This window comes from Leiobunum rupestre, chromosome 7 (genome assembly GCF_980474605.1).
Source record: "Leiobunum rupestre chromosome 7, qqLeiRupe1.1.hap1, whole genome shotgun sequence".
Taxonomy (NCBI): Eukaryota; Metazoa; Arthropoda; class Arachnida; order Opiliones; family Sclerosomatidae; genus Leiobunum; species Leiobunum rupestre.
Genome location: NC_143390.1, coordinates 29,334,007 through 29,360,401, shown reverse-complemented (window position 1 = coordinate 29,360,401; position 26,395 = coordinate 29,334,007). Strand labels below are relative to the sequence as shown.

General features: G+C 37.0%; 3 protein-coding genes across 3 annotated transcripts; 2 read left to right on the top strand and 1 right to left on the bottom strand.

Annotated features, from left to right (window-relative positions):
* The first annotated feature begins 10,203 nt into the window (after positions 1–10,203).
* LOC149935995 (ABC transporter G family member 23-like) lies at positions 10,204–15,726 on the top strand. The gene is made up of 11 exons (XM_090181052.1): positions 10,204–11,170; positions 12,800–12,959; positions 13,028–13,182; positions 13,247–13,448; positions 13,511–13,798; positions 13,867–14,295; positions 14,370–14,547; positions 14,620–14,735; positions 14,811–15,147; positions 15,210–15,296; positions 15,391–15,726. The coding sequence occupies exons 1-11, from the start codon at positions 10,638–10,640 to the stop codon at positions 15,600–15,602; spliced, it is 2,697 nt and encodes an 898-aa protein (XP_090037178.1). The 5' UTR covers positions 10,204–10,637; the 3' UTR covers positions 15,603–15,726.
* A 338-nt stretch (positions 15,727–16,064) lies between these two features.
* On the bottom strand, positions 16,065–22,405 carry Asx (transcriptional regulator additional sex combs). The gene is made up of 13 exons (XM_090181051.1): positions 22,015–22,405; positions 21,618–21,700; positions 21,440–21,548; positions 21,244–21,379; positions 20,836–21,164; positions 20,565–20,769; positions 20,350–20,492; positions 20,168–20,281; positions 19,787–20,079; positions 19,345–19,705; positions 18,972–19,289; positions 18,011–18,910; positions 16,065–17,656 (listed from the first exon to the last, which is right to left on the bottom strand). Exons 1-13 carry the CDS (start codon positions 22,087–22,089, stop codon positions 16,520–16,522), a joined length of 4,203 nt encoding a protein of 1,400 aa, XP_090037177.1. The 5' UTR covers positions 22,090–22,405; the 3' UTR covers positions 16,065–16,519.
* On the top strand, positions 22,315–25,159 carry LOC149935993 (PAX3- and PAX7-binding protein 1). The gene has a single exon (XM_090181053.1). It carries the CDS (start codon positions 22,431–22,433, stop codon positions 25,104–25,106), a length of 2,676 nt encoding a protein of 891 aa, XP_090037179.1. The 5' UTR covers positions 22,315–22,430; the 3' UTR covers positions 25,107–25,159.
* The last annotated feature ends 1,236 nt before the right edge of the window (positions 25,160–26,395 follow it).

Sequence of the window (26,395 nt, the reverse complement as noted above, 5' to 3'; positions counted from 1 at the left end):
ATTTAAATGGGTTAAGTTCGCGTAAGAAAACTTGTAAGATTGTAGACGTAGTATTACCGCGTACAGACTGTTTCTCACTAACACGGACATAACCAGTCTAATTACAGATTTGAGCTCTCGTTAAAATGATCACGTTATGACGGAGAAAAACGGTTTAATTAGAACGAAAAATAAATAAATCTAGTCTCATTTTGAAGGTCATAAATACTTCGACGAATTAAAAAGTTTCTAATAGGAACAAGATGTCACGGACATTTAAGTACAAATTTTCAATCATCTTGTACATTAAAACCCAAGAGGAATTTTATCGAAATCAATTTTTAGAGTTACCTGGTTTTGGAAATAAATTATCGAAATGCGAACACGTTAATTTAGATTCATTTTTCGACAAACCGAATTTTTGGAGTTACCTGGTTTTGGAAATAAGGTAGCTAAACGCAAACACGTTAATTTAAATACATTTTTAGACAAACCGAATTTTTGGAGTTACCTGGTTTTGGAAATAAGGTAGCTAAACGCAAACACGTTAATTTAAATACATTTTTAGACAAACCGAATTTTCGGAGTTACCTGGTTTGGAAATAAGATAGCGAAACGCGAACACGTTAATTTAAATTAATTTTTAGACAAACCGAATTTTTGGAGTTACCTGGTTTGGAAATAAGGTAGCGAAACGCGAACACGTTAATTTAAATTAATTTTTAGACAAACCGAATTGTTGGAGTTACCTGGTTTTAGAAATAAGGCAGCGAAACGCGAACGAGTTAGATGGCGTTCTAACAAGAAAAACAACGCATTGGAAATCAAGGTTGTTCGAGAAGTAATATTTAAAAAGATAATATAATCAAAACGTAGTTTTCGAGGAAAACTTTCGAATTTTTCTACAAATTACGCGTCGAAAGGTTGGAAACGACGTTAATACACCCGTACTGACGTCGGTGCCAACAAAACACTAATCTCAGCCTTCAATGGTTTATTAAATTTAACTTTTTTTTAAAGATATTGCGCGCTCCTAACTTTGGTCCGTTTAAAATGGAACAATGAATGGATATGGTTGGTCCAAAACGTCCTATTTTATAATACTTTTTCAACTTAATTGGGAAAATATATAATTATAGCGATGTTATATTTAAATGTACCTGTTACCTGGTGCCGCTATAAACTTTTCATGGGGGAAATTAGCTTTCTAAAATCGCTATTTATAATTCACTTTTAAAGTAAGCCAAACGCATCGTCTGTCTGGGCTTGGAAATAATCGAATTTTCCTCACGTTACTTCCCCGTTGCTTGTATTTATTTCAACAGAGGAACGATACTACGGATCACGTTGTTTTCACTTATCCCCTTCGTCAAATTGACCATACAATATAAATCTAATTCTAGACATTGCAGTTGATGTTTTGCATCTCTGTCTTGGCGTAGTCTTAGACTAGGAAATAAGGGACGGTACACTTTAATAGGGAGCAATGATGGGTTAGAGCAACGCCAGCGCTGTGGTGGTGGTAATCGGAAACGCGTCTACTCGAACAAAACTGCATTATAATAATAAATCTTTAGGAGTTCTACGTCTCGGTCTTGGCGTAGTCTTAGACTAAGAAATAAGGGTCGGTACACTTAATAGGGAGCAATTTTTGCTTTGAGGTGCACCTAACGCCAGCGCTGCGGTGGCGGCATGCGGAATCTACTACTCAAGCAAAACTACGTAATAATAATAATAATAATCAGCAACGCTAATACCCAAGGCACCACCTAAGGCCCAAGTCATCGAGCGACTTTTAAAGCCATTAGTTCAGGAGGCCGGGTTACAAGGCGTAGGAGGGTGGTGGCAAGCCCTTCATGCCACGCGAGCCAACAGCTCCCTACCCTAAATCTTCAAGAGTTCAGCATCTCTGTCTTGGCGTAGACTTAAACCAACAAAAAAGGGACGGTACACTTATGTGAGGTAGTGGAGTGGTTAGCCGGGTTCGATCCCAGCTTGTGGCACTGGGTGAAAACTCGGAACCACTCCTTCCGCGTAGAGTTTACAAGTTCTCTCCCCACTGATTAAAGGGGTTTTCCCTTGAGTTCTTCGGTTTCCCCTTTACATAAAAACTTGTAGAGGTTAACGGAAATAGAAGGAATTCATACCTCGAACAGAATTCCTGGTAATAGTTAGTGTAGGGAGCTGTTCGCTCACGTGGCATGAAGGTCTTGCCAACTTAATCGTGATTAAATTGAATTTAATCAAAATAATCACGATTAAATCGGATTTAATCTTTTGAGGGCCGCGTCGTTAATCAAGGAAGTGACCTGCCCCTCGCTTGGACCTAAGGTGGTGCCTTGGTTATTAGCCTAGCTGATTTTTATAGGCAGCAATTTTTGCTTACAGCAACGCCTAAAGCCAGCGTTCGTTGCGGTGGCATTTGGAAACTCGTCTACTCAAACTAAACTACAAAGTCGGAAAATTTTCCGTATTTTTCCGAAAATAATAAAAAAAGGTTTTCATTCTATGATGCAAATTGAAATAAAGCGGCATTTTCCCCTCATTTTTTCGAATCTAAAAGTAAAACTAAACCTCTAGACTAGTTTAAACTGATTAAATATGTAACACTATTATTGTTTAGTAGTATGTTTACTGTTATTCGACATTTTATATCGATAAAAAGTAATTTATGTTTCAATTTTTTATTTTTCTGATTTGCGGAAAATTTTCTGGAAATTTTTACCTATTTTATTTTCCCGGAAAATAACCACTCTAGTACTATAATAAACCTTCAAGAGCTCAGAGATGATCACGTTACAAAAGAGTAGATATATTTTGAACCTCTGCTACCAGAGAATGCGCTCGATGAGTTGCCATTTGAAAACGCGGGTTTAAGATTTGAATTTAAAGTCTCTTATTTGTTAGTCTAAGACGTAAAAAATCAACTTCATATAGCTTTGACAGCGCAACAAAAGTCTGGACGTTCCCGTCTATCGCGTCAATCGCTTAACCTCGGTAATATACTCTTTAAAAGATGAAAGCGTTGTACGAGGAGGGTCATATTGCCGTGACGAAGCGGATGAGAATACGCTATTTGTTTAGTTTGAACAAGAACTCCGCGAAAATTTCAAAACTACTTATTATCAGGTCAACGGAAACGGAAAAACGATTCCGTCTGGGATCCCCGTACGCCAGTCAAGTTGTCAGTTTGCCAGCGTAGAATGTACCCTATCCCCGCGATTGACCGCGGGGCCTCTAAAAAGGAGTGATGGAACAGGGAAATAATAGAAAGGCGTGAATCAAAACGAGCTTGTTTCCTACATCCGAATCTGATTCATCATCACAAATGACCCCCACCCCGGGTAAACTTACGACGCGGGTTTATTTATTTGCCAATCAAGCCGGTTTTCATCCCAAAATGGATTGTTTATTTCGTCAAATGTAATAATAACGTCGAAACATATCCGCACAGTCATTCCAAATCAAATGAACCGATTCCGTGTTCAATTATTAAGCGATTTTAAACGCAATAAAACAAACCATTCTTCAACTAGAAATAGAATTATTCCAATGAACCGTCACATTTTTCAATGTCTCAAAACAATCACAAAACCATATCTCTCTAAACAAAAGTCTACCTGAGAAAGTAAAAACATTCGCACGAAAATTACGTTGTTTGAGAGAGATAATATTGACTTTTGATCTGACAATCGTTATTCATATTTTCATTATCGCCTAGTTGGATAAATTTATACGAATTTCACAAGAATCAAACGTGTTGCGTGATTAGAGCATATCGCCGATTTCAACTTATTTCCCAAAAATTATTAGGTGGCGTCCTTTTTTTCCCCAGACTCCTTCGGAAAATCTATTAATTCCAAAAATGTTAAAAATTGAGAACCTTAGAAATAGGGCTCGGCGTTCGGATAAGAAATTTTCCGTTCATTTCTTTTAAATCCTTATCCGAAAATTATACGAATAAAAACTTATTTGTTGCATATTAAGTCGTATAATAGTCGTGAATAACATTTATCACTTATCATTAATTTAAATTTTGGTGGTTAATTTAGCCGTTTCCCCGAGCTCTACTTAGAAAATATCGGTAGTGTTACGCTCTACGCTCGTGCCACCAGAAGTGTATAATATTTATCTTACGAAATAAGTATTAATCTGCATATCTTGCTAATGTTATTCGCTCGAAACTTGTACCTGAGGCAGGTACCAAAGACTTAGTTATATCAGTGGCGGATTATTCAATAGGCGCACTAAGCGCACGCCTAGGGCCTCATGGTCTATGGGAGAGTCACAAAAATTACATGGCGACAAAAAAAAATACAAAAACAGTTTAATACTTAAAAACGCAATATGATAAAATTGCGTCTAGGGCCTCAAAGGAAGATAATCCGTCACGGAGTTGGATACTTCTCGCGAAAGATAAATATTATAAACTTCTGATATAACAAAGACTGTATTCAGGCCGTAAGAAAAACCACGACCCTCCTTCCTCGCGTAATCTTTCCCACATTCTCCCGGTAAGAGGGAAAGACACTCGGCTCTTTCTGTGAAGGCGGGGAATATCTCTGTGCAACGGGGGCAATAGGGCCAAATCCCCAGGGCCCGGCGAAAAAGGCCCAGAAGCAAACTATTTAGGGGCCCGGTACGATAGGGGCGGCCCTTAGCTTTGACCTTCACCAGCGGGACCAATAACCTGTGACAACAAGACTAACAAGGAGAGTACCGGCGTAGGGGTATTAACTTAAATGTGAACGATATTTTACAGATGAAATTGTTTTATAGAATCGCTATATTATGTATTTCCTACTGACAAGGAGAGTACCCGAGGTGTTTATTGCCGATTTTGATCAAAGTCGGGCTTAATGTAGACCTAGATGAAAAATTGGTGAATAAGTAGATAAGTCCATAATGAAAAGGGATAATAAAGCTAAACCCTAAACAAATTTGAAGAAATTTAAAAACTTACTAATAGCTCGTACCGATTAGTACGAGCTATTAGTAAGTTTTTAAATTTCTTCAAATTTGTTTAGGGTTTAGCTTTATTATCCCTTTTCATTATGGACTTATCTACTTATTCACCAATTTTTCATCCTGTACAATGCAGTCCATACGTGGTTCCTTTTAACTTAACATTACGTATATAATAATCTCCACCACTCTCCCCCTATTCGGCTTTCCGTTGCTATGCAACTCGTTTTGAAATTTTTAATATTTAGGCTTAGTTTCTCTATTCGGTGTTATAGTCGCAAGCCAGATTTCCCGCACGGTACTGACGAGTCCCAAATAGGACGAAACCGGTCTACCGTTGGATTTTCTGGCTATTTTATTTTATTTTATTTTATTTAATTTAATTATTAACTCGAAGATCTATTTGGTCCGAGTTTCGCGTTTTCATCCGCTCGAAGACCTATCGGTACGAGCTATTAGTAAGTTTTTAAATTTCTTCAAATTTGTTTAGGGTTTAGCTTTATTATCCCTTTTCATTATGGACTTATCTACTTATTCACCAATTTTTCATCCTGTACAATGCAGTCCATAGTGGGTTCCTTTTAACTTAATGTAGACCTATATGAGATATGAAATTTTCCAAATGAAGACGTTGCACTACCCATTCGATTTGCCATGGCAACCGAAAATGTTTTTGATCACTTAAAACAGAAAAATCTCCATTTAAAAAAGCATGCGATTTTTTCGGTTTCACAGGGTCCTATAGCTACGAATTTTTTTTTTAATTTGAAAATCACGAAAAGTGTAATTTGAACCACATTTAGGTAAATTTCATAAAGTTTGGGTAAATTGGAAAATTTATTGGGGTAAAATTGAAACAATTTTTGAATAAAGTAAGTAATTTTTTTTATCTTAACTGAAGCTATATTTACAGTCACATATTCTCTGTTAACCTAAATGCATTCTTGGCATAACAGACTGAACCTAATAAAGTATATATTTGGTTTCGTAGAGCAGGCGTATGACCTTGCCAAGTTTTCAAAATCTCTGTGTCGAGTTTAGTTAGAATAACTTTCCTCGACATAATATAGTTTCCAACGTATAATTATAATATTTAACGGGAATATTAATGTCCGACCAAATAACCTTGAAAATTGTTGAAGATAATTTGAAGGAGAAAAGAGAGGAAGACAGATGGGCGGAGTGTCGAGGCTCGTGATAAGAAAGTTCTCTCTGAATAACACACCCGGATAATGTATCATTAACTCTAACTAGAAGGAAGCTATTCAATAAAGTAAAATAAAAGAAGGCACGAGAGGGTTTGGCAGTAATGTAAATTCATAGAGGAAAACCTGTAAAAGGAGTTTGAAACAAGATGCCCAAGACCGAGAACAATAAAAACCATTATCAAAACAAGTTTTTATATCAAAAGATGATTGATAAGAATATTTCTAAAATTAGCTTTGTAATCTACAGTTTGAACACAAAACCGACCTTAATATTTACTTATCAAGAATTAAAGCTCCTGTACGATTGTATCGACATTTTATAATACCGTTAATTTACTTCAACTTAACGAACGTAAACGCGGCTGCCGAGAGCGGGCCCGGGCCCTGGTCAGAACAGATATTACTGGAGACAACGTGGGTAATTTGTATCGACGGGACTGCAGCTATATATGCCCGCCGACAACGGGCTGGGGCCCCGGTAAAACAATTAATCTGGGCCCCATTTCTAAAGATAACTATACGTTTACCGGATTACGGTAAATTGATACCGGCCTAGAGCTACAATATAGCTAAACTTTATGGTATCCCAAATAATTGTTTTATAACATTTAAAAGCTTGGCATTACCGTATAACCGAAAATTGAAGCTAGGGCAATTTTTAAGTAGACATCAAACTTTTATAATTTAATTTAAATCGAAATTAAATTTAATGCGGAAGAAATCTTTAATTCATTAAAATATATAATTTAAGTTTATTCAAATAGCAAATTTTCCTACAAGATTATTTTTATTAATTAATTTGTATCATTACATTTAAAAAACTCATTTATAAATGTAGGTTTTAAGAAATTAAAAAACAGACGAAACCAAAGATTTAAGTAACATTCAGACTTATTTTCTCTGGTGCAATTAGAAATTAGGTCCTGCCTATGAAAAATATTTATTTCATTTGATGAAAACAAAACACGTAGTTCAATAATATTCAATACCAAGCAGACGACGGGTTAAAGATTTGTGCGACCGTGACTTCACAGAGTAACTAAATTTCATTAGTTTAATTTCAAACATTGGATACCTCAAACAAATTGTACACCTAAAAATTGGTTACCTAGCGCCTACTCGAAATACGTCCTGTGTTGGTCCCCCAAATATGTAGCAAATTTTATTGTTCACAATGTTAATTTCATTCATTCGCAATTATTTGGACAAACTGCGCTAATTGGCCTTTAAAAGTTGCATAGTTTATATCCCCCTTAAGACCCCTGATTCAACGAAATTATATTTAAATAGCTAATTAGATAGAGTTGTAAGTCGGAAAATGACCGAGGGGCTGATCACTCCGCGTAATCGGTGTACAGAGCCGTACCTTTGACTGTACTAATGGGATTACGCTTAATCTTTGAAGTCCCTGCCTTTGGCAGTGGTAATCTAAGTGTAATCCGGTGTACAGATTTTCTAAGAGTGGTTAGCCCCTCGGAAATGACCCGAGGCCTTTTTTACGAAAAAAATAAAAAGTTTTCATTCCATTGCAAATTTAAATAAAGTGGCATTTTCGCCTCATTTTTTCGAATTTAAAAGTAAAACTTAACCTCTAGACTAGTTTAAACTGATTAACAATGTACCACTATTAATGTTTTGTAGTATGTTTACTGATATTAGACATTTTTTATCGATAAAAAGAAAAAACCCTTAAAAAGTAATTTATGTTTCAATTTTTTATATATCCGATTTGCGGAATATTTTCTGGAAATTTTTCCACATTTTATTTTTCCAGAAAATTAACAACTCTATAATTAGGGTAAAGCACGGCCCCGGAATCGGCAACACTATACGTCAAAATAATACCTGCAATACGCTCGAAGATTGTACGTAAAAATGGAAAAGTTCGTAGCCTCGAATTCGAGGGAAAATATTATCGAGGTAACATGGAAAATATTTGAAAAACAAATCATAATGATACGAAATTAACGTTCCATTAATTGTCATATAAGCAGCAGTCGTTTAAACGCGAAAGTAACTATTTCAATAAGGAGATTGTACTAACTTCAAAAGAAAATGGTGTTAATTGAACTGATCATCGTTTAAGCCGCGCATTGTTTAAGGGTAAGGGAACGCGAACAGCGGAAATGAGGGTTGGAAGGCGAGATATTTAAGTTGTTTAAAATGATTAAAACCTGTATCGTGCTTCTAAAGTTTGGAGACGAGAAAATAATAAAGCCGTGGTGTCGAGTTTCGAGTTCACGAGGTCTCGCGAATAAAGGGGGCGGACTATCGAAATTAGAATACACTGGTGGTATTACATTTTGTGCTTAAATTATCTTAATCGGCATATACAAGTCGCTGTATAGGGTATATATTTTAAACCTTTACACACACTTCGAAGCTGGCATTTTGCCGAATTTTTCGCTATCAAATATAACGCGAGTGGAATTGAAATATTACCATTATTTCTTGGTTGACTGAAAAAATGAGAAACGCTTAAATTAAAGAATGATGGGAGGAAAATGACAAAAATCGTTAATTACAATGACAAGAGTAACTTCGACTTCAAGAATATAATTTAGGTTTAAATAAAAGGTAGAAGTCAGCGCGAAAGTTTGACGGCAAATTCGGCCTATTTTATCCGAGGTGCTAACCTCTTCCTTGAACTCTGTACATCGATTAATGCGAGTACAGTGCAAAGTCTGTATTTGATTACGTAATCACTTTAGTACAGTCAAAGTACACCGGATCGTGATCAGCCACTCGCCTTTTGTTGTAAATGTTAATATTAATTTGAAATACCTTTACTAATTTAAATTTTCTATTGGTGAATAGTCTGAACTAAATAGTGTTGTAAGTCGGAAAATTTTCCGGAAAATGACCAAGACCTTTTTTCCGGAAAAATTTTCGTATTTTTCCGAAAAAAATAAAAAAAAGTTTTCATTCTATGATTAGCCTAATATATTGTTTGCAAATTTAAATAAAGCGGCTTTTTTAGTAAAACTAAACCTCTAGACTAGTTTAAACTGACTAACAATGTAACATAGGCTAAGTAATGTTTTTTAGTATGTTTACTGATATTAACCATTTTATATAGATAAAAAGTTAAAAAAAAACCCTTAAAAGTAATTTATGTTTCAATTTTTTATTTTTCCGATTTGCGGAAAATTTTCCGCAATTCGGAAAATTTTCTGGAAATTTTTCCGCATTTTATTTTTCCGGAAAATTAACAACACTAGAACTAAAATACATTGTTGGCCAATGTGCAAAGTCTGTATTTTATTACGTAATCACTTTAGTACAGTCAAAGGTACAGGCTTGTACAGCGATTACGGATAGTGATTAGCCCTTCGATTTTATCGAGGCATCGACCAAAATCAAGTTTCTTCAAGGTTGCAAATAACAAATAAATTATATTTTAATACGCTTAGAAACCAGCTTCCTACTATAATAAAATTTTAAGAAATAAAAAATTTCTCGGGTACGTGTTGATTTTAAAAAAACGCGACGGTTGCAATAGTTTTTCTCTGAAAACGATTGAACTAATTTCTTGGGTAAAAAGAGAAATATTATACCAAATAAATCGATTCTCGGGTATTTTTCACTAATTCTTGCATTGGTCAAGGTTAGCCCGTTATCTTATGAAAATTTCTCAGAAAGGGAGAAACCCCGCGTCAGTTTATTCCCCTCCTGAAAAGAATTCCTACAACCGCGGCTAAAAAACCGGTTTTCTACGGCTTCTGCAATCCTTTGTAGGGGAATACGCCAACTTTCAAGGGGATATTTTCCGAGATAGGCCTATAGAATGCGCGGTGGTATCAGGGGTGGTCACGGGCCTAAGATGACTTTGGCAGTGGCATCGGCACTCCCCCCTCCCCGTTTTAACTTCCCCCTGCCGACGACATTTGTTGCTAAAAGGAAACTCCGGATGAAATGGGGGAACGAGAATTTCCTACTTCGTCCCGCACCTCAGTCGAGAGCCTTCCCCCTTCTCGAGTCGGACCCTCAGCGCTCCTACTGCGCGAAAGTTTCGAAGGAAATTTTTTAGAAAGTGAAAAACGTTAAACGCGTGTCGGCGACGGACTAGCCTACTTCGAGTCCGTTGTTTCCGTGATCCGTCCGTCCTCGTTTTTTTGTTGGACTTTCGACGTATCATTTTCCCCGGTAGAGGCAGTTAGAACGCGTCACCGAACGTTTCTCCGATTCGTATTTGATCCGATATCTAACAAGTTCCTCTCGAGCTCTCACCGCAGTTAGACGTTCGCTAGTTCCGCAGGCAACGAACGCGCCGTTCCGCTCGGCTTTCGTAACTTTCGCTTCGACCCCGCTAGGATGGGAAATAATCTTATAGAACTTTTGTAATTAGAATATCGGTGTCGGTGTCTCGAACAAAGGATACTACGAAGCGTGACGATTTCCTTCTGTCGTACTTATTAGCGTATTCCAGCCCTTCCCCCTGACAAGTTCGGATAATCTTCTATCGTTAATTACTATTTTGCTAACATGTTTACGGATTTATACAAGTTGAAGTCGGCGAACGGCAGCACTTCCACGGAGGTACCGAACGGGATGGATGGCACCATACGACCCATCAATTACAACGCGGACGCCGTGGATCGGGTCCCAACGGCTACCGCGGATCCCGCGATCACCGCCGGAGAAACAGCGGCCAACATCGAGACCCAAGGGGCATCGGGTACGACTTCCAGCGTGGCTTCTTCCGCCGAAACCATCGAATTAAAGCCAATGCATGCCGAAAACAACTCCGATGTCGTGTCTGTGCCCAGTAACTTGCCTAAATTGGACGGAATCGTTAACATACCCGACATGAAACGACGCGAGTCCTCCAGTTTCTTGCCAGGAGGTGGCAGACAAAGATTTAATAGCAAAGCCGACATATCCTTCTACAGTCGCCTCGATGGGTTGTCCGAAAACTTGGCCGTGGAAGTAAGAGACGCGAAATTGACCTACGGCCGAGGCAAGAAAGCTCACCACGCTCTCAGAGGAGTTAATCTAAGAGTACCTGAAGGAGTTATGTAAGTATGCTTTAACTTTTCTTCTCTTCGATGACTAATGAGTTTATTAAAGATCAGCGGGCCCAGTGGCGCGCTCCTTATTATATAAAAGAAAGGTTAACTGCAAGGGCTCAGTTAAGTTACATAAATAGTAGTTATGTACCTTATGAAGGGGACCCTTCCCTCTAAATGTGCCACGGAATGTTTTTATAAAAGTAGGCCGATTTCTAACTTCAAAGGTCGGTGAGAAACTGAAATAAAAAACCCTTAAGCATAAAAAATCTACCTGCACGCGGAGGAATTATGGCTTTAACTGTGAGAATCAGCTCCCCCATTCTATTCTAAACTGGGTTACAATAAAAAATTAGTAAATTAATGGTGTAACCTTTAAGACTTATAAAGATGATTATAATAATGTCGAATTAAGAGGTTACTTTTCAAAGGTCAATGGTAAAAAAATACCGCGTTTATAATAATTGATCAAATATTTAGGACGATAGTCAAGTGATATTATTATTAGTCTTTAAAGCCCATTTATAATTATTTAAAAAAAAAAAGCTCACTATACCCCAAAATACCTTACAAAATGGCATTCTGGTTCTGTAGTTTATCCCCAATCCTTACGAGAGCGTTTCCTAAAATATCCCAGTCAATTTTTATTAGGGGAACACCTTACCGACGAGGGAAAGCTTTTTTAAAAAAAAAAGAAAGTGCTGTAGGTGGTGACCTAGTAATTGAAATCCCCAATAATATATTCTGGCATCTTTCTATGGGCGAGCTGCTCTGTAGGAAGTTACTGCGTTTCATTTTGGTACACGGTGAAAGTTACGGGAAAAGTTTTTCCTCGGAATACGAGGATATGTCTATTAAAAGGACCTCTACTTGACAATCTAAATATCATAAGAATTCTATACCCTGTATAAGGAAATAAGTGACCTCCCCCCCCCGAAAAAAAAATGCGTGCTCTTGGCCCATGAACCTCATTCAAATTTGACTAAACTACTCGACCAACCGCGTTGCGATAAATACGATGATCTCTGTTTCGATTTCAGAAATAATACGGAAACTATTTACCTATTCTAAAGTAAATGGATAATTCCCCGTATTTATATCACACCCTCACAAAATATTCATAGACCTACTAAGTTTGTTAATCCGAATTATTGTGGTAAAGCTAAACTATATACTCTAAAGCGGTCTTGTAATGTTCTAAAATAACCCAAAAACCCTATTTTTAGGTTAAAATAAAGGTTCATGTTATCAGTGTAACAATTTTAAAGTCTTTAAAAATAAGTGGAACCAATCTTATCTTTTCTCCTAAAGGAAACTGGGAGTAATAATTGAAGTTTCCCCACAGAAACACTTTCTAGCAAATAAAAAATTCTAAATATTCATATAAAAAATTTTGATAATCAAAATACCAATAAGACGAGTTTACCCCACTCCGCGTAAAGAGGGAAAGCGAAACCAAAAAGGCTTTTGGCGACCAAGGCTGAATGCAATATTGAAAACTCTTAAAAACCGGTTTTCCTTGAGCCAGGATGCCAAAACGTTTAAATGCTTAGATGAAGAGTTTTTTTTTTAACAATTGTGCAATTTATCAAAAGTATAGCCATAAAAAACAATTTCCTCTTAAAATTTCTTAAATAGATATGGACTATTGGGACCTAGTGGTTGCGGGAAAACAACCTTATTAAATTCTGTGATTGGTAAACTCTCTCTAAAAAATGGCGAAGTTCGGGTGTTTGGAGAAAAACCTGGAACGAGCAAGAGCATTATCCCTGGTTGTGGCGTTGGCTTTATGCCACAGGTATAATACATTTTTGGTTAAATAACATAAATATGCTAAAAAGATTAACTTTATTTTCAATTATATAGGAGTTGGCATTGTACGCTGAATTTACTATTGAAGAAACCTTGTTATATTTTGGCCGCTTACATAGAATTGATGCTAAAACGCTTAAAGAACGTACAGAATTTTTGCTCAATTTCCTTGACCTGCCAACCAAGTCTCGTTTAGTCTCCAATTTAAGGTAAGATTCTGATTTATGTTCTAACTTGACTTGGAAGACAAAATTACACAAAATTTTGTTACAGTGGGGGTCAACAGAGACGAGTGTCTTTTGCGGCTGCCTTAATTCACCGTCCACCATTGCTTATTTTGGATGAGCCCACAGTTGGTGTGGATCCATTACTTAGACAAAGCATTTGGAACCATTTGGTTATGTTAACTTCGTCCGAAGGAATGACTGTGATAATTACTACTCATTACATTGAAGAAGCTAGACAAGCTAATGTGGTATGTATTTGTTGAAATTAAACCTTAAAATCTGTAAATATTAATAAAATTTACATTTTAAGGTTGGGTTAATGAGAAAAGGACGCTTGTTAGCCGAAGCTAGTCCAGAAGAACTTATGGAGTTCTTCAATGAGCCCAGCCTCGAGGACTGTTTCTTAAAGCTTTGCATGTTGGACAAAGAAACTAAGCAGGCTGAAAAGGAATTGAACCAAATTCTGGCCACTGACGCGGGAGCTACTCCTTCCCTCCCAAGTATTTTAGAACGTAGACTTAGCAAGGAACTAGTTCCTGCTATACTAGAACGCAGAATTAGCAAAGACCTTTCACCATCCCAAGACAAAGAGAGCCCAGTGAGTAACTTTTTAGACAAGCTGTGGAACCTTAAAAACCTGAAACTAATACATGAAATATATTCTAGCTCTACATCATCAATGAAAATGCAAAACCGAACCTCGACACAAACAAAGCCAATAGTGCCTGCACTTTAAACAATTCTACATTGGACCTCATCAAAAATAGTGTGAATGATTTACACATTCCTCCCTCTGACTTAGAAGTTAGCATCAAGCCTGCTAGCGCACGTATAATTATTCCAAAACGACCAAACCCCTGTATGGATAGTTTGAATAAAACAATGGTTCTCTTCAACAAAAACATCACCCGCCTGAGAAGAAACATAGCTGTAGTACTTTTTCAATATGCCTTGCCCGCTATTCAAGTTATTCTATTGTGTCTCTGCATTGGTCGCAATCCTTTTGATCTGGATATAGCTATTGTCAATGACGAAAACCCTGCATCTATGAGCAAACTTTTCTTACAAAAACTGGATAATGAAACTGTGATTCAGGTATAGTTTGGTTTAATTACGGATAATTTACACTATTACGTTATCACTTATTTATAAATTATTTATTCTCCTAGCATAATTACAATGATCTAGATACAGCCATACAGTCCGTCAAAGATGGGAAAGCCTGGGCGGTTATACATATAAGTAATAACTTTACAAAGTGCCTGTATAATCGCTTCAGTCAAGGACTTGATGTAGACAATGCAACTATTGAATGCAGTACAGTCAAAGTCCATCTTGATATGACCAGTGAGTATTGACAAAGATTTGAGCTTCCAAGTGCAATTTCATCAAAATTTAAACTTAACTCTTATTTTATAGATCAACAAATTGGCCTGACTCTTCAAACAAGTTTGTTGTATTCCTTCCAAAAGTTTGCTCAAGACATGCTAGAAACTATCGGCTCTACACCCTTACTGGCTAATTTACCAGTTGTTGTAAGTATATTAACCTCTAGACTCTTTCTAACCATATTATCACGCTCAAACTGATGGGGATTTTGCTATTTCTAGATGGAGAAACCCATCTATGGGGTAGTGGAAGTTAGTTTTACAGAGTTCATAACACCAGGTGTAATTCTCAGCATCACTTACATTATGGCTGTAGGCTTGACTGCTATAAGCTTTGTAGAAGAGCGAAAGAGTGGTTTATTTGACAGAAGTTGGGTGTCAGGAGTTACAGCGTTTCAAGTACTTACATCTCATATCATGACGCAGTTTTTCGTCTTAATTGGTCAGGTTTTGGGCTTGCTTGTATTCACATTCTTGGTCTTTGACATTCCATCGAGAGGCCCATTCATTTGGGTTATTTTGATGACTTTATTCCAAGGAGTTTGTGGAATGTGTTTTGGTAAGTTATGCTGAAAAAGATAATTAATATTTTAAAGGGAATTAATTTTTTCTTTTCTCTAGGCTTGCTTATATCGGCTTTGGTAACGGAAGAAAACACAGCCGTCATGATATCATTAGGGTCATTTTATCCAAATATCATTCTCAGTGGTAAGCTGAAAGTCCCAATTGTTTAAATAACTTTTGGTTCTTGCTAGCTGATTATTATTATCATTATCAATAACTTATAATTTTTCCTTTGTAGGTATTGTTTGGCCAGTAGAGGGTATGCCACATTTCTTGAGATATTTTTCTTACTGTCTTCCCCAAACACTTCCGACAGAAGGAATGAGAGCTGTTTTATCAAGAGGCTGGGGTATAACTTACAGCCTTGTGTGGTCGGGTTTCTTGGTTACTTTCGCTTGGACTGCCTTCTTTATTCTCGCAGCTGTGGCTGTTTTTAAGTTCAAAAAATAATACCCCTTTTTAGTGTCAAAAATTAAATGACGAAATTTTTGAGATTTTATATTTGATACATTCCCCCATTGCTCAGTAGCTTTGTCACATTCAAACCATAATAAAAAGCTACTTGTAAAAGACATTTTTATACTGTTCCTAAAATATTAGCCTTTTTGTTCATAAGCAAATTAACAAAGTGACCAAGTGGACTCTTATTATAAGCTAAAAAATGAGAAAGCACATACTTTTAGTTTTGTACATATCAGCTAGTATATTTATTTTTGTACCATAAAGGAAATAAACAATTCATTCTATAATGAAAAAAACCTGTTCTATGCGCTAGCGGATATGAAAAGTTAAACCGAACATTAGTTCAACTTTGCATAGATTAAAAGTTTTAAAGTAGATAATTTAGCAACCAAATGTTTTGTTTCCACAAAATAATCTTAAAGCTTGTCATAAGAATTAAAAACCATCGAAGAGAGGCCCAGGAAGCAGTCAATATAAAATGCGTTTAATTTATTACAGAAAAAATTTCCTGAAATGTTAAAAAGGTTCTAGGTTCTTATATTTTGCAAATCTAAAACTATAGAAAAAGGGAGATAATTCAGTTCTCAAAAATATTTCTGCTACAAATATTGTTACACAATAGTTTAGAGCAGTTACATTACAAAATAAAAATTGACAATGATTTTCTTTAATGAAGTTATTAGTGTGCATAAGAGACTGTACATGTTAGAGCATTTAATGCTTCCAATCTGGCAAAAATACCTTTCAAGAAGTCCCAGAAATAGGCCAAAACCGAAGCCTCTCAATTATAATAATTTAAAAAAATCTCCTTTAAAATTTACCAGCTAATAAAACCATAACAGATTTTGTATAATTAAATGGTAATGTTGAAATCATAGTAAAACAGCCGGTTGCTTTTTCCTGGGCTACCTTATTAAGCAAGTAACACACAGTTTGGAAGGTCCAATACAATCATCATGACAAAACGCGCCACATTTACGACACATGACCATTGCTTTTAAATTGCAGGCGCAATTACTTCCGTTACTGGATGGGGAATCTGTTGGGGGTATGCTGGCACCACTTAGAACATTATTACGTGGTAAAATTCCTGTATTGTTTGCTACAAAATGGTTCATTGCTCCATCATCGGCACTAAGAGTTACTCCATTATTTGGAGAGAAATTGTAACCCACAGACATGACGGGAAATGGAGGAATACTTGGAACAACAGTTACCGAATTACGGTTATCCCCTAAATGATAAGGGTGATTGTGACCACCGTGAGCGATAAAAATACTTCCAGCAGGAAACATACCATTATTCACAGATGTAGGTAAAGGTACTGAGGGGAAAACATGGGAGCTAAGCGCGCTTTGCAAAACAGCATTGCTATACACAGAATTATGATTTGAAAGAAGAGTTTTCCCACGAATGGAAGAGGTATTAGTGTTGAGAACATTGCTGTCCGTACAGCTAAATGATTTGGTTTGGTTATGGTTTCCATTTAGAGGCAACAGAGAAGTACCAATTAACTGATTTGAGGTAAACAACGCTGCTGGCAATGTCGAAATACCAGGAATAATAGAAGAGTCTGAGTATTGTAATGGCTTCTGATGCAGTTCAGCTTGATTTTCATCGAGAGTCGTTTGTATCATCTTGAAGTCTTGAAAACTTGAGGATCGTTGTAATTCCCCCGAACAAGATTGTTCCTTAGTAGGTACTGGCTCACTCTGAGGGCGCCTAGGGGTCATCATACTCTCAGCCAGTTGTGAAACAGACAAACCTTGAAACTGCCCGTTATTCTTTTGTAAAATGTTTTCCAGGGTGGAAGGTTCTTGCACAACCAAAACTGGGATAGTTCCATCAGGTAAAACTACTGGTTCAAATCCCGGATGATCTGGATGAAATGTACCGTCATGTATCACTTTCTTTAGCAAGAAATCTTCTTCATTTAGTTTTTCTAAAAGAGTGTCTGGTTTAAAGGGAGTACTTCCACTATTTTCCACGATCCTCCTTTCTGCTTCCTCACCATCGATTTCCACATTCAAAGCCTGGGTTTGCTAAAAGAAAAATCTAGTCATATAGTTTTCATGTTAAGCTAAGAAAATGGCCAAAGCTGAGATTTTAGCAGTGGGGTAGGACTTTCACTAACGATTAAAATATGCAGGATCAAGTCATGATCAAGTGCATCAAACAAATTGAAAAATTCTAAACTAACAATAACTTGTAACAGTTTTTTACTTTAAGTAATAATAAAACAGTATTATAATAGTGCACTGTACAAAAGTGAAAAAAAAAAAACAAGTGATCAATGAAAAACCCAAAGTAACAATAAAAAAATTGATAATCTAACTTTTTCTACAAAAGCTCTGCCATCCGCAAAAGCCAAATATTGTGATTAAAATTCAACTTACACATTTAGGATGTAGCAAATCAGTAGACACAGGTGAATTTGTTGTAGATCGAATGTTACTAGATGAAACTTCAATTGGTATGATGCTAGAAATGGAGGTTGTAGATATTGACAGAGAATTAAGAGTTGATCCTGATTTTATTGCCAAAAGTTGATTTGGAACAACACTTTGAGATGGGCAAGTGGAGGTAGAAACGGTTTCGGGTTGAAGTTCCGAAGTTAGATTGCAATCTGTATCCAAATGTCTAGTCACGGGGCTGTCTTGCTTTGAAGTATCTGATACAGAGTATTCAACATTTTTGGAAACAACCATAGGGCTACCAGGAGCTGACACAGTAACTGCTGACGATTGAGAATCAGAGTCATTCTCCGCCATTTTTGTGGTAGTTTGGTGCTCTTTACTAGAGTTAGATCCTTCGGACACATTTATGTCAACTTTTTTAGGCAATATAGAAAATTTTGTAGTCTCTAAACTACTGTTCAAAAATGGTGTGGAAACCTCAGCTAACGGCACATTTTCTTGCATATTTTTTAAAACAGGTGATGGAGAGTTTCTTTTATCTTGCACAGCGATTTCCGTAGATGGCGTTTTTACTTCGATACAAGCAGTACTCGTTGGGATTATATCGCTGTTCGTTGCAATGGGGGAATCTACCCGACTTGGTGAGCCCACTGAGTTTGGAGAAGAACTTGATGAACGTAAATTCTTAGCTCTGAATCCAATTTGTCCACTTGGAATAAAATTAGATCGGTTTCTACTCGATTCTAAAACAGCCTGACAAATTTGATAAGAGCGTTCAACGTTCACCCCATCAGCCGATTTTTGCCCTAATCTGTTGTTTGATGAAACTGGTATTGATCTGATAGTGATGGGTGGTACAATACCAGGATTGGAAGTTCCCTGAGAAATTACAAATTGTAAACAACAATGAATGAATGAATACTTGTAAATATTTAATTACCGAGGTAGCTGTGAATGATGTTCTTAAAACTGTTTTGTGACGAGACGAACTAGCATCTTTGGTTGACTTAGAAATTAAATTTCTTTCCAATCTCAGATCATCGCTTTTATCCGATAAGTTTTGTTTTTTCGCACATTCATTTGAATCATCCGAATTTTCTTCATCCTCCTCCAATAAATCCGACAGCTTTCTTTTGAGGGTCACTTGCATAGCATCACTTGAAATATCAGTAGATGAGCCCTTTGGCTCCGTAACCTCCATTGGTGAAACACTTTTAGTGGCATCACTGTCAATAATTACATCATCCAGATGCGATTCCTACAAAGAATGAAAAGTTAATCAAACCATCTTATTAGTATAAGAAAAAATTTACTTTTGAAACACTAAGACAATCATTTTCCATAAGAGGACTGTCTTCGCTTGTATCACTGCTACTACTGCTGGTGCTAGTACTACTACAAGGAGATCCCACCTTCATATTGTCACATCTATCAATGGACACCGAGAGAGAAATGGATGCTTTTGTCGTGGATGAAAGATTACTTTCACTCAAAACAGAAGTTAATGTTTGGCTTTTGTCCAGCAAAGGCTTGATCTTGATACTTGGAACTTGCTTATTGGTCTCATCATCAATTATTTCAACATCGGATTTGGTTGATTTTTGCTCATTCACATCGGTATCAGAGGAGCTGGACAAGGATGAGGGTTGGGGATCCGGCAGATCAGGCACAGCTCTGTGGAAAATAGATTTAGACTTTTTAAACACAGTGTCAGTTAAGTTACACGGAAATCATTTCCTTTAGCGGCCCACTTACTTTTCACTCCAAATTGGCTCAAAATATTTAATTTTCCAAGGATCAAGCTTGCTGCGTTCCCTTTCTTCGTCCCACTTTCTTTTGAGCTGGTTTTCGTGCGTGAATTCACCTTCCGATAATCTTTCCCACCATTCTTGACAAGCGCAAGCAAAAAACTCATTGCTTAAGGCTGAAGGGCTCAAACGAACCGCAGATTCTGATGTGATGTGTCGATCAACAGGTGGTAGAAGTTGCAATAGTTTATATTGGTACAATTGAGGTAACGACACGAATGTATGTTTATTTAATAGGGCCTGAAGTAAAAAATAACAAAATGATCGCAATTATTAAAAAAAAAAACACACAAAAACAAAAGCAATTGTAAGAAATAACCATTTATACCCTCAGTTCGGTGTGAACTAAAATGGAATCTGGAGTCTCCAAGTCAATACAGCCTTTTTTGGTCTGAGCTATTTGGGCTGCTGTACTTAACTTCTTCTGATTTCTTTTTCTGGGCTAAATTTTCATAGGAGAAAGTAATAAAATAATCTATACACATCTTGGGGGGTTTTAAGTAAATTTACCTTTATTGGTCCTACCTTCAGTCTACGGACAGTTTCAGCAGCTGGAGAACTCGTAACCCTACTCTTAACTGACTCTGACGAAAGTAAAGTAAGGTTGTAGGAAATGGCTGGAGATGGTCTGGTAACCATTCGACGAGTATATACTGTAAAAAAAGGACAAAAAAATTAATTCCATATAAATTACAGTATATTTTATAAGATGATATATATCCTACCAGAGCTTGATGTATTAGTTTGGGGAGGAACAAGAGGTTTCATGATTATACGGGGAAGTGGGGCTGGTGGAGGCGGAGGTGGGGCCATGGGAACCGAATTAGCAGAACCTCCAGCAGCAATGGCAGTATTTCTTCTTCTCCGTTTTTGCTGTTGTCTTAAAGCGTGTTTTACCGCTTTTTGGTGATGGTGATTGTGGCGCGAAACCTTACAAAACATTTGTGTGAGATAAGAATGTCAAACTACTTTAGAGAATATTAAATGAACACTCACTTTCACAGGTGAAACGCTTGATTCGGATGAAGGTAGCGTAAGATGAAGTGTGAGCGGTTTGTTCCCTCGGCTCGAATCTCCTCGACTCCATTTTGATGATTGAGATCCTATGTTAGACATATCAGAGTCATTCCAGATGCCAGTACAAGATGTCCCATTAGCTAAATGGCTTGCGGAACTTCTAGTAGTTAAGGAACAATCCTGCAGCAAAGTTATTTGGGTAGAGCTAAGTCTATCACAACCAGAAGAGGTTAAGAGATTTCCCGCTTCTAAGTTGACAACAGGATAATTGGGTGGTTTATAACCAGGAGGAAATTGAACATACAAAACTGAAATTTATTTAAAAAAAAGTATATGTATTATGTAGATAGAACAAATTTCACTCCTCCTTTAAAATTTAATTAATACCTTTGCCATTTCTCATTCTATTTAATTTAGGAGAATTGGTGTTGGTAGGTTCAGTGCCATCATTGTCATCAGAATCATCTGGATTTGACTCATCTTCTTCAATTTCCAATCGTGTAGCACATTCAGGTATGTCTGACTGTAATTGTAACTACTGTTAAGTACTAGGTAAACCTTCTGTTAAATTATTTTAACGTACTGTTAAGCCAAAAACACTATTTGCACCAGCAACCCTATAAAACATTGCATCAGGACCTTTAGAATGAGCGTGAAGCATGGCATTCAAACAGGCTAAAGAGGCTGGGCCACTAAAAAGTGAAATAAAAACATGATTATACAATGAAACTTGATTTCAACAAAAAAAGTCTCAAAATTACCTAACGTCTTTTAGATACTGAGAACGCACAACACCAAATATCTCTTTGTGGGTCATAGGAGTTTTTGGAAACATTTCCAGAACCTTTATTCGAGTAAAAATATATTTGAACTACAGCTTTTGAATATTTGCATTGACAACAAAAGTTTTAAAAATGTTAACGATATTCTATATAGCCAAAAATGCCCAAATAACACTCTTGTTTGAATGTGAAAACAAATGTACCACATTACGTTAAAACTTCTATGATTTGGCTTTAATTTAAAAATATCAGCAACGAAATTGACACTATAAGTTTATATCAATAATTTTGGACAAGGCTTAAAAATTATCATTAGCATTCATTTAAGTCCGAGGCTTAGAAAATCGTAAAAATTTGTTTGGGTTTTGGGCCTCACAAGTTTAGCAGCTTCAGTCCACGTCCTAGCCTTCTTTTTCTTGACATGTTTCTCCTTAGAATGCTCTTGCTGCATATTTTAAAACTGTATACTTTAAATTACGATAAAACCATACAAAAGAAACTACAAATCACAATTTATAACATAATTTTTCAATAAATAGAACGACAAGACGCAAAACAAACTACTTTCGTAGCGTCTTCGCCATCAATACGAAAAACTCGCTTGGAAATCTTTTATTATTGTCACGTGATTATGCTTGTGACTTCCGTCAACCAATTACGGTGGTAACGTCCGTCTGACGCGAACGTGAACTTTGAACCTGAAAAACCCAGAATTAAGCAGACGATTTTCATCAGTTATTCGTTTCGTTACGGTAATTTCGTACGGAAAATATTTAAATTTTAATAGTAAAAATGTCACTTTTCAAAAAACCATCAAGAAAGTTTCGCCAACGAGTGACTTATCAAGATTCGGACGAAGAAACCGCATCGGAAAAGGACAGTCATCATGAAAAAACTAATAAATACGAACCTTTGGAGGTAGACTATGTAAAGCCAGGGAGAACAAACGTCGGTCACAATGACGATTTTCCAACAAGATCGAAGTCCATCGAAAATGATGAAATAACCAACTCCAAGAAGCCCACAGGTTCCAAGTTACTCAGTTTCCACGAGGAAGAAGATGAAGAGGAAGTTTTTAAAGTTAAAAAGTCAAATTATAGTAGGAGGTTAGCGAAACAAAGGGAACGAGAGCGGAAAAAAGGTTTTGTTGAGAAAAAAAATGAACTTATTGTTGAAGACGAAGTGGTTTGCAAGCAAGAACTTCATTCCACGGCTTCAAATGAAGCAAATGATAATGAACCAACCATCATTGTTAAGCCTTTGACTATACCTAAAGCTAAACCTAAGGAAGCTGGTATGATTTTCAATGGCGAGGAAGCTGAAGACATTGGAGGATCAGACGATGATGATGAAGATGCTCATAAATTTAATCCATTTAAAAATGCTCTTAAAAGTGGCATAATACCAGATGCAGCAACTATATTTGCTATGAAAAAACACAGGCAAATGGCTCGGGAAATGGGCGATTTCATTCCCATTGACGATACTGAAAGGTTGGAGGAAGATAAATCGCGTTTAATAAGGGATGATGATAATGATAGAAGTGATGAAGATGAAGAAGGCCGAATTAACTTCTCGGTGAATGTTGCTGAAATGGAAAGGCAAAAAGCCAGAGAAGCTTTTCTTTCGGCTCAGAATCAAAGTATTGAAAATGAAGAAGCAGATGAGCTTGACAACTGGGAAAGAGAACAAATCCGTAAAGGTGTTGGAATAGTTCAAACGCCTACCTCTCAGAAAACGGATTCAGTCTCCAGTCTTTTCAACTTGGGGAATACAGCTACAAATATCTCCACTTCTCCAATCCCGTATCTTGCTAGCTATGAAACTGTTAAACATTCTCAGTTTAAAGCCACTTTTGGACAGAACCAAGGCACTTGTATGATCAAAGATAAGAGTAACTTAACCACTCAAATGATCAGAAGCAGATTGAGGGACAAGTTGACTTCTTTAGAGGAAGTACATAGGGCCCACAAACTTCAGTTTGATTCCTACAAAGACGAATTGGTTTCAACATACGACACAATTGAAAAATTAACAAAGGAAAGCCCTCAATTTTCTAAACAGTTTGCATTCTACCAAGAAATGAGAGCCTATGTAGAAGATCTTTCGGAATGTATGGACATAAAGTTTGGAAAAGTGTCTTTGTTGGAACAAAGATTGATGGCATTAAACAAAGTCAGACTGGATAAGCTGATAACAAGACGACAACAGGATGTCAAAGATCAAGCTGAAGAATACTCCATCATTGCGAATAAAGTTATGAGAGGGTTACCTATCGATTACATGGAAGACAAGCCTGTTTACAATGAAGTCCGATTGAGAAGAGTGGCTGAAAGAGAAGGAAGAAGAATGAGACGGAGAAAGCTAAGAGAAATTGACACTGCCAACAGAGGGGCTCACAATGAAGGAATGTCATCCGATGATGAAGAATCTGAAAGTGATCTAATATCATTCAGAAATGAATATGAAACTATCATAGCCGAAGCTCAAACCGTCTTTAATGATGTGGTGGATGAATTTGGGTCTTTGGGTGGGGTTAAAGCAGTATTCCTTAAGTGGAAAGAACAGGCCCTACAATCGTACAAGGATGCCTACGTCTCCATATGTTTACCTAAAATATTCAATGCATTCATTCGATTAGAATTATTAAATTGGAATCCGTTTGAAGCTAAACAGGGATTGCAGAGCACATTCTGGTATCGCACCCTACTCTTTTACGGATGGGATTCTCAGTGTGACACTTGGAAAGAACTTGAGGGAGATCCTGATGCGAATCTCTTACCCAACATCATAGATAAAGTGGTTTTGCCTTACTTAACTACTTTTGTACAAAATGCTTGGGATCCCCTATCAACCAAACAAACTCTGAAACTCATCAAGACAGTGTCAAAGCTGATTCAAGATAATCCATCCATAGATGGTGGTAGCAAGAGATTGCAAGATCTTTTCAAAACTGTTGTATCGAGATTCCAGGTTAGCTTGGAAGATGACATCTTCATTCCACTCTATCCAAAACAACTTTTGGAAAATCGAACATCCTCGGTTTCAGTTTTCTTCAGCCGGCAGTTCTGGATTTGCGTCAAACTTCTGAGGAATATTTTGACCTGGCATGGATTATTGGCAGAAGCCCCGCTTCAAGAACTTTCCTTAGGGTGCCTTCTTAATCGTTACATCAATTTGGCTCTGCAGAGCTTTCCTCCGTGTAAAAGTGTGGTGGAGAAATGCAAAACCATTTCTAATACATTTCCAAGAGCTTGGTTTTCTGGCAACAAAATTATACCTCAATTGGATATGTTTCAACGCTTTTTGGTGCAATTAGCTGGACGTTGCAAGACAGCGGAAGAGGGTGAAAATGCAAGTTGGTGTATCAGAGAAATCATTGCTATGTTAAATACAATGGGTTCTAATGATAAGGCTAGTGCTTTAAGTAAAGAATATAACATCTATTTAGACAATAGATATTCTTAAATTGATGATATTTGTTTTAAGGAACTGAAATTTTTTATGTACATAACTTATTTGATTTCACAATAATAAAATTTCATTCATACATCGCTTATTTTATTCCATATTAGGAGGTTCTCTTAAGATAAATAAATATTTTGAAAAAACAATTTAAAACCTTTTCCCAAAAGAAATAAATTTTTATATTTAGATAAATGAAATATTTAATCAAGAATGTATCAGCAGCTGAGCAGAGAATTTGTGGCCACAATTCTAGCCTCTGTTTTATCATTCCCGGTAGATATTGAATGCTTACACGAAGAGAGCTTGTGATCCTAAGAAAATTGAGGGGCGTACTTTTCCTTACGAGGGGGTAAGAACGAGGCAAACAGAGTGCTGCCAGTGCTGCCCCCATATTCTCTGTTCACCTGAATACATTCTTGAAACATCCATAGAAGGAGAGAAATAAACTATTAAAAAAGATAGTTTAAAACTTTTTCTTTATGGTCAAATAATATTTGTGACGTCTACTTTGTCTACTATAATTTTTCTTTTGAGATGTAACTCAAAGATGCCGCGTATATAGAGTAGTAGCACTCCGTAGCTTTGGCCATGGCCGCCGTTGTAGGCGCGAATTTTTATGAATAGGAAAAAGCATGGGTGACGTCGTATGACGTAGCACTGCCATTACTCTATAGTGCTTTCGTCTGATACGATTTTGAAAACTTGTATAGTCACAGCTGTAGTGTTAATAGTGGCCGCCATGACAGTTACCGTTTTTTATCAATAGAGTAATGGCAGTTCTACGTTACACGACGTCACCCATGATTTTTCCTATTCATAAAAAATTCGCGCCCACAATGGTGGCCATGGCCAAAGCTACGTAGTGCTACTACTCTATAGGAAAATGACATTGGTGACGTCGTGAGTTTCGAATTGAAAGCACTCTATAGGCAGTAGCGGATTATGCCCATATGAGACCTAGGTGTCATTTTGAATAAAGTTTTTTTCATTTGGTTTGCTATGTAAATTTGGATGCCCCACGAGATGATGCGTTCCAGTAGCGTAGCCAGGTGGGGGGGGGGGGCACAGGGGGCACATGCCCCCCCCCCGAAACGTATGGTCGTACGTACAAATATTTTTATTTTTTTACTTTATTTCAATGGTGTGCCCCCCCCCGAAACAAAATCCTGGCTACGCCACTGATGCGTTCCTAGTGCGCCTAGAGTGCTTTCAATTCGAAACTCGTAACATCACCAATGTAATTTGCCTATTGATAAAAAACGGTAACTGCCATGGCGGTCACTACAGCA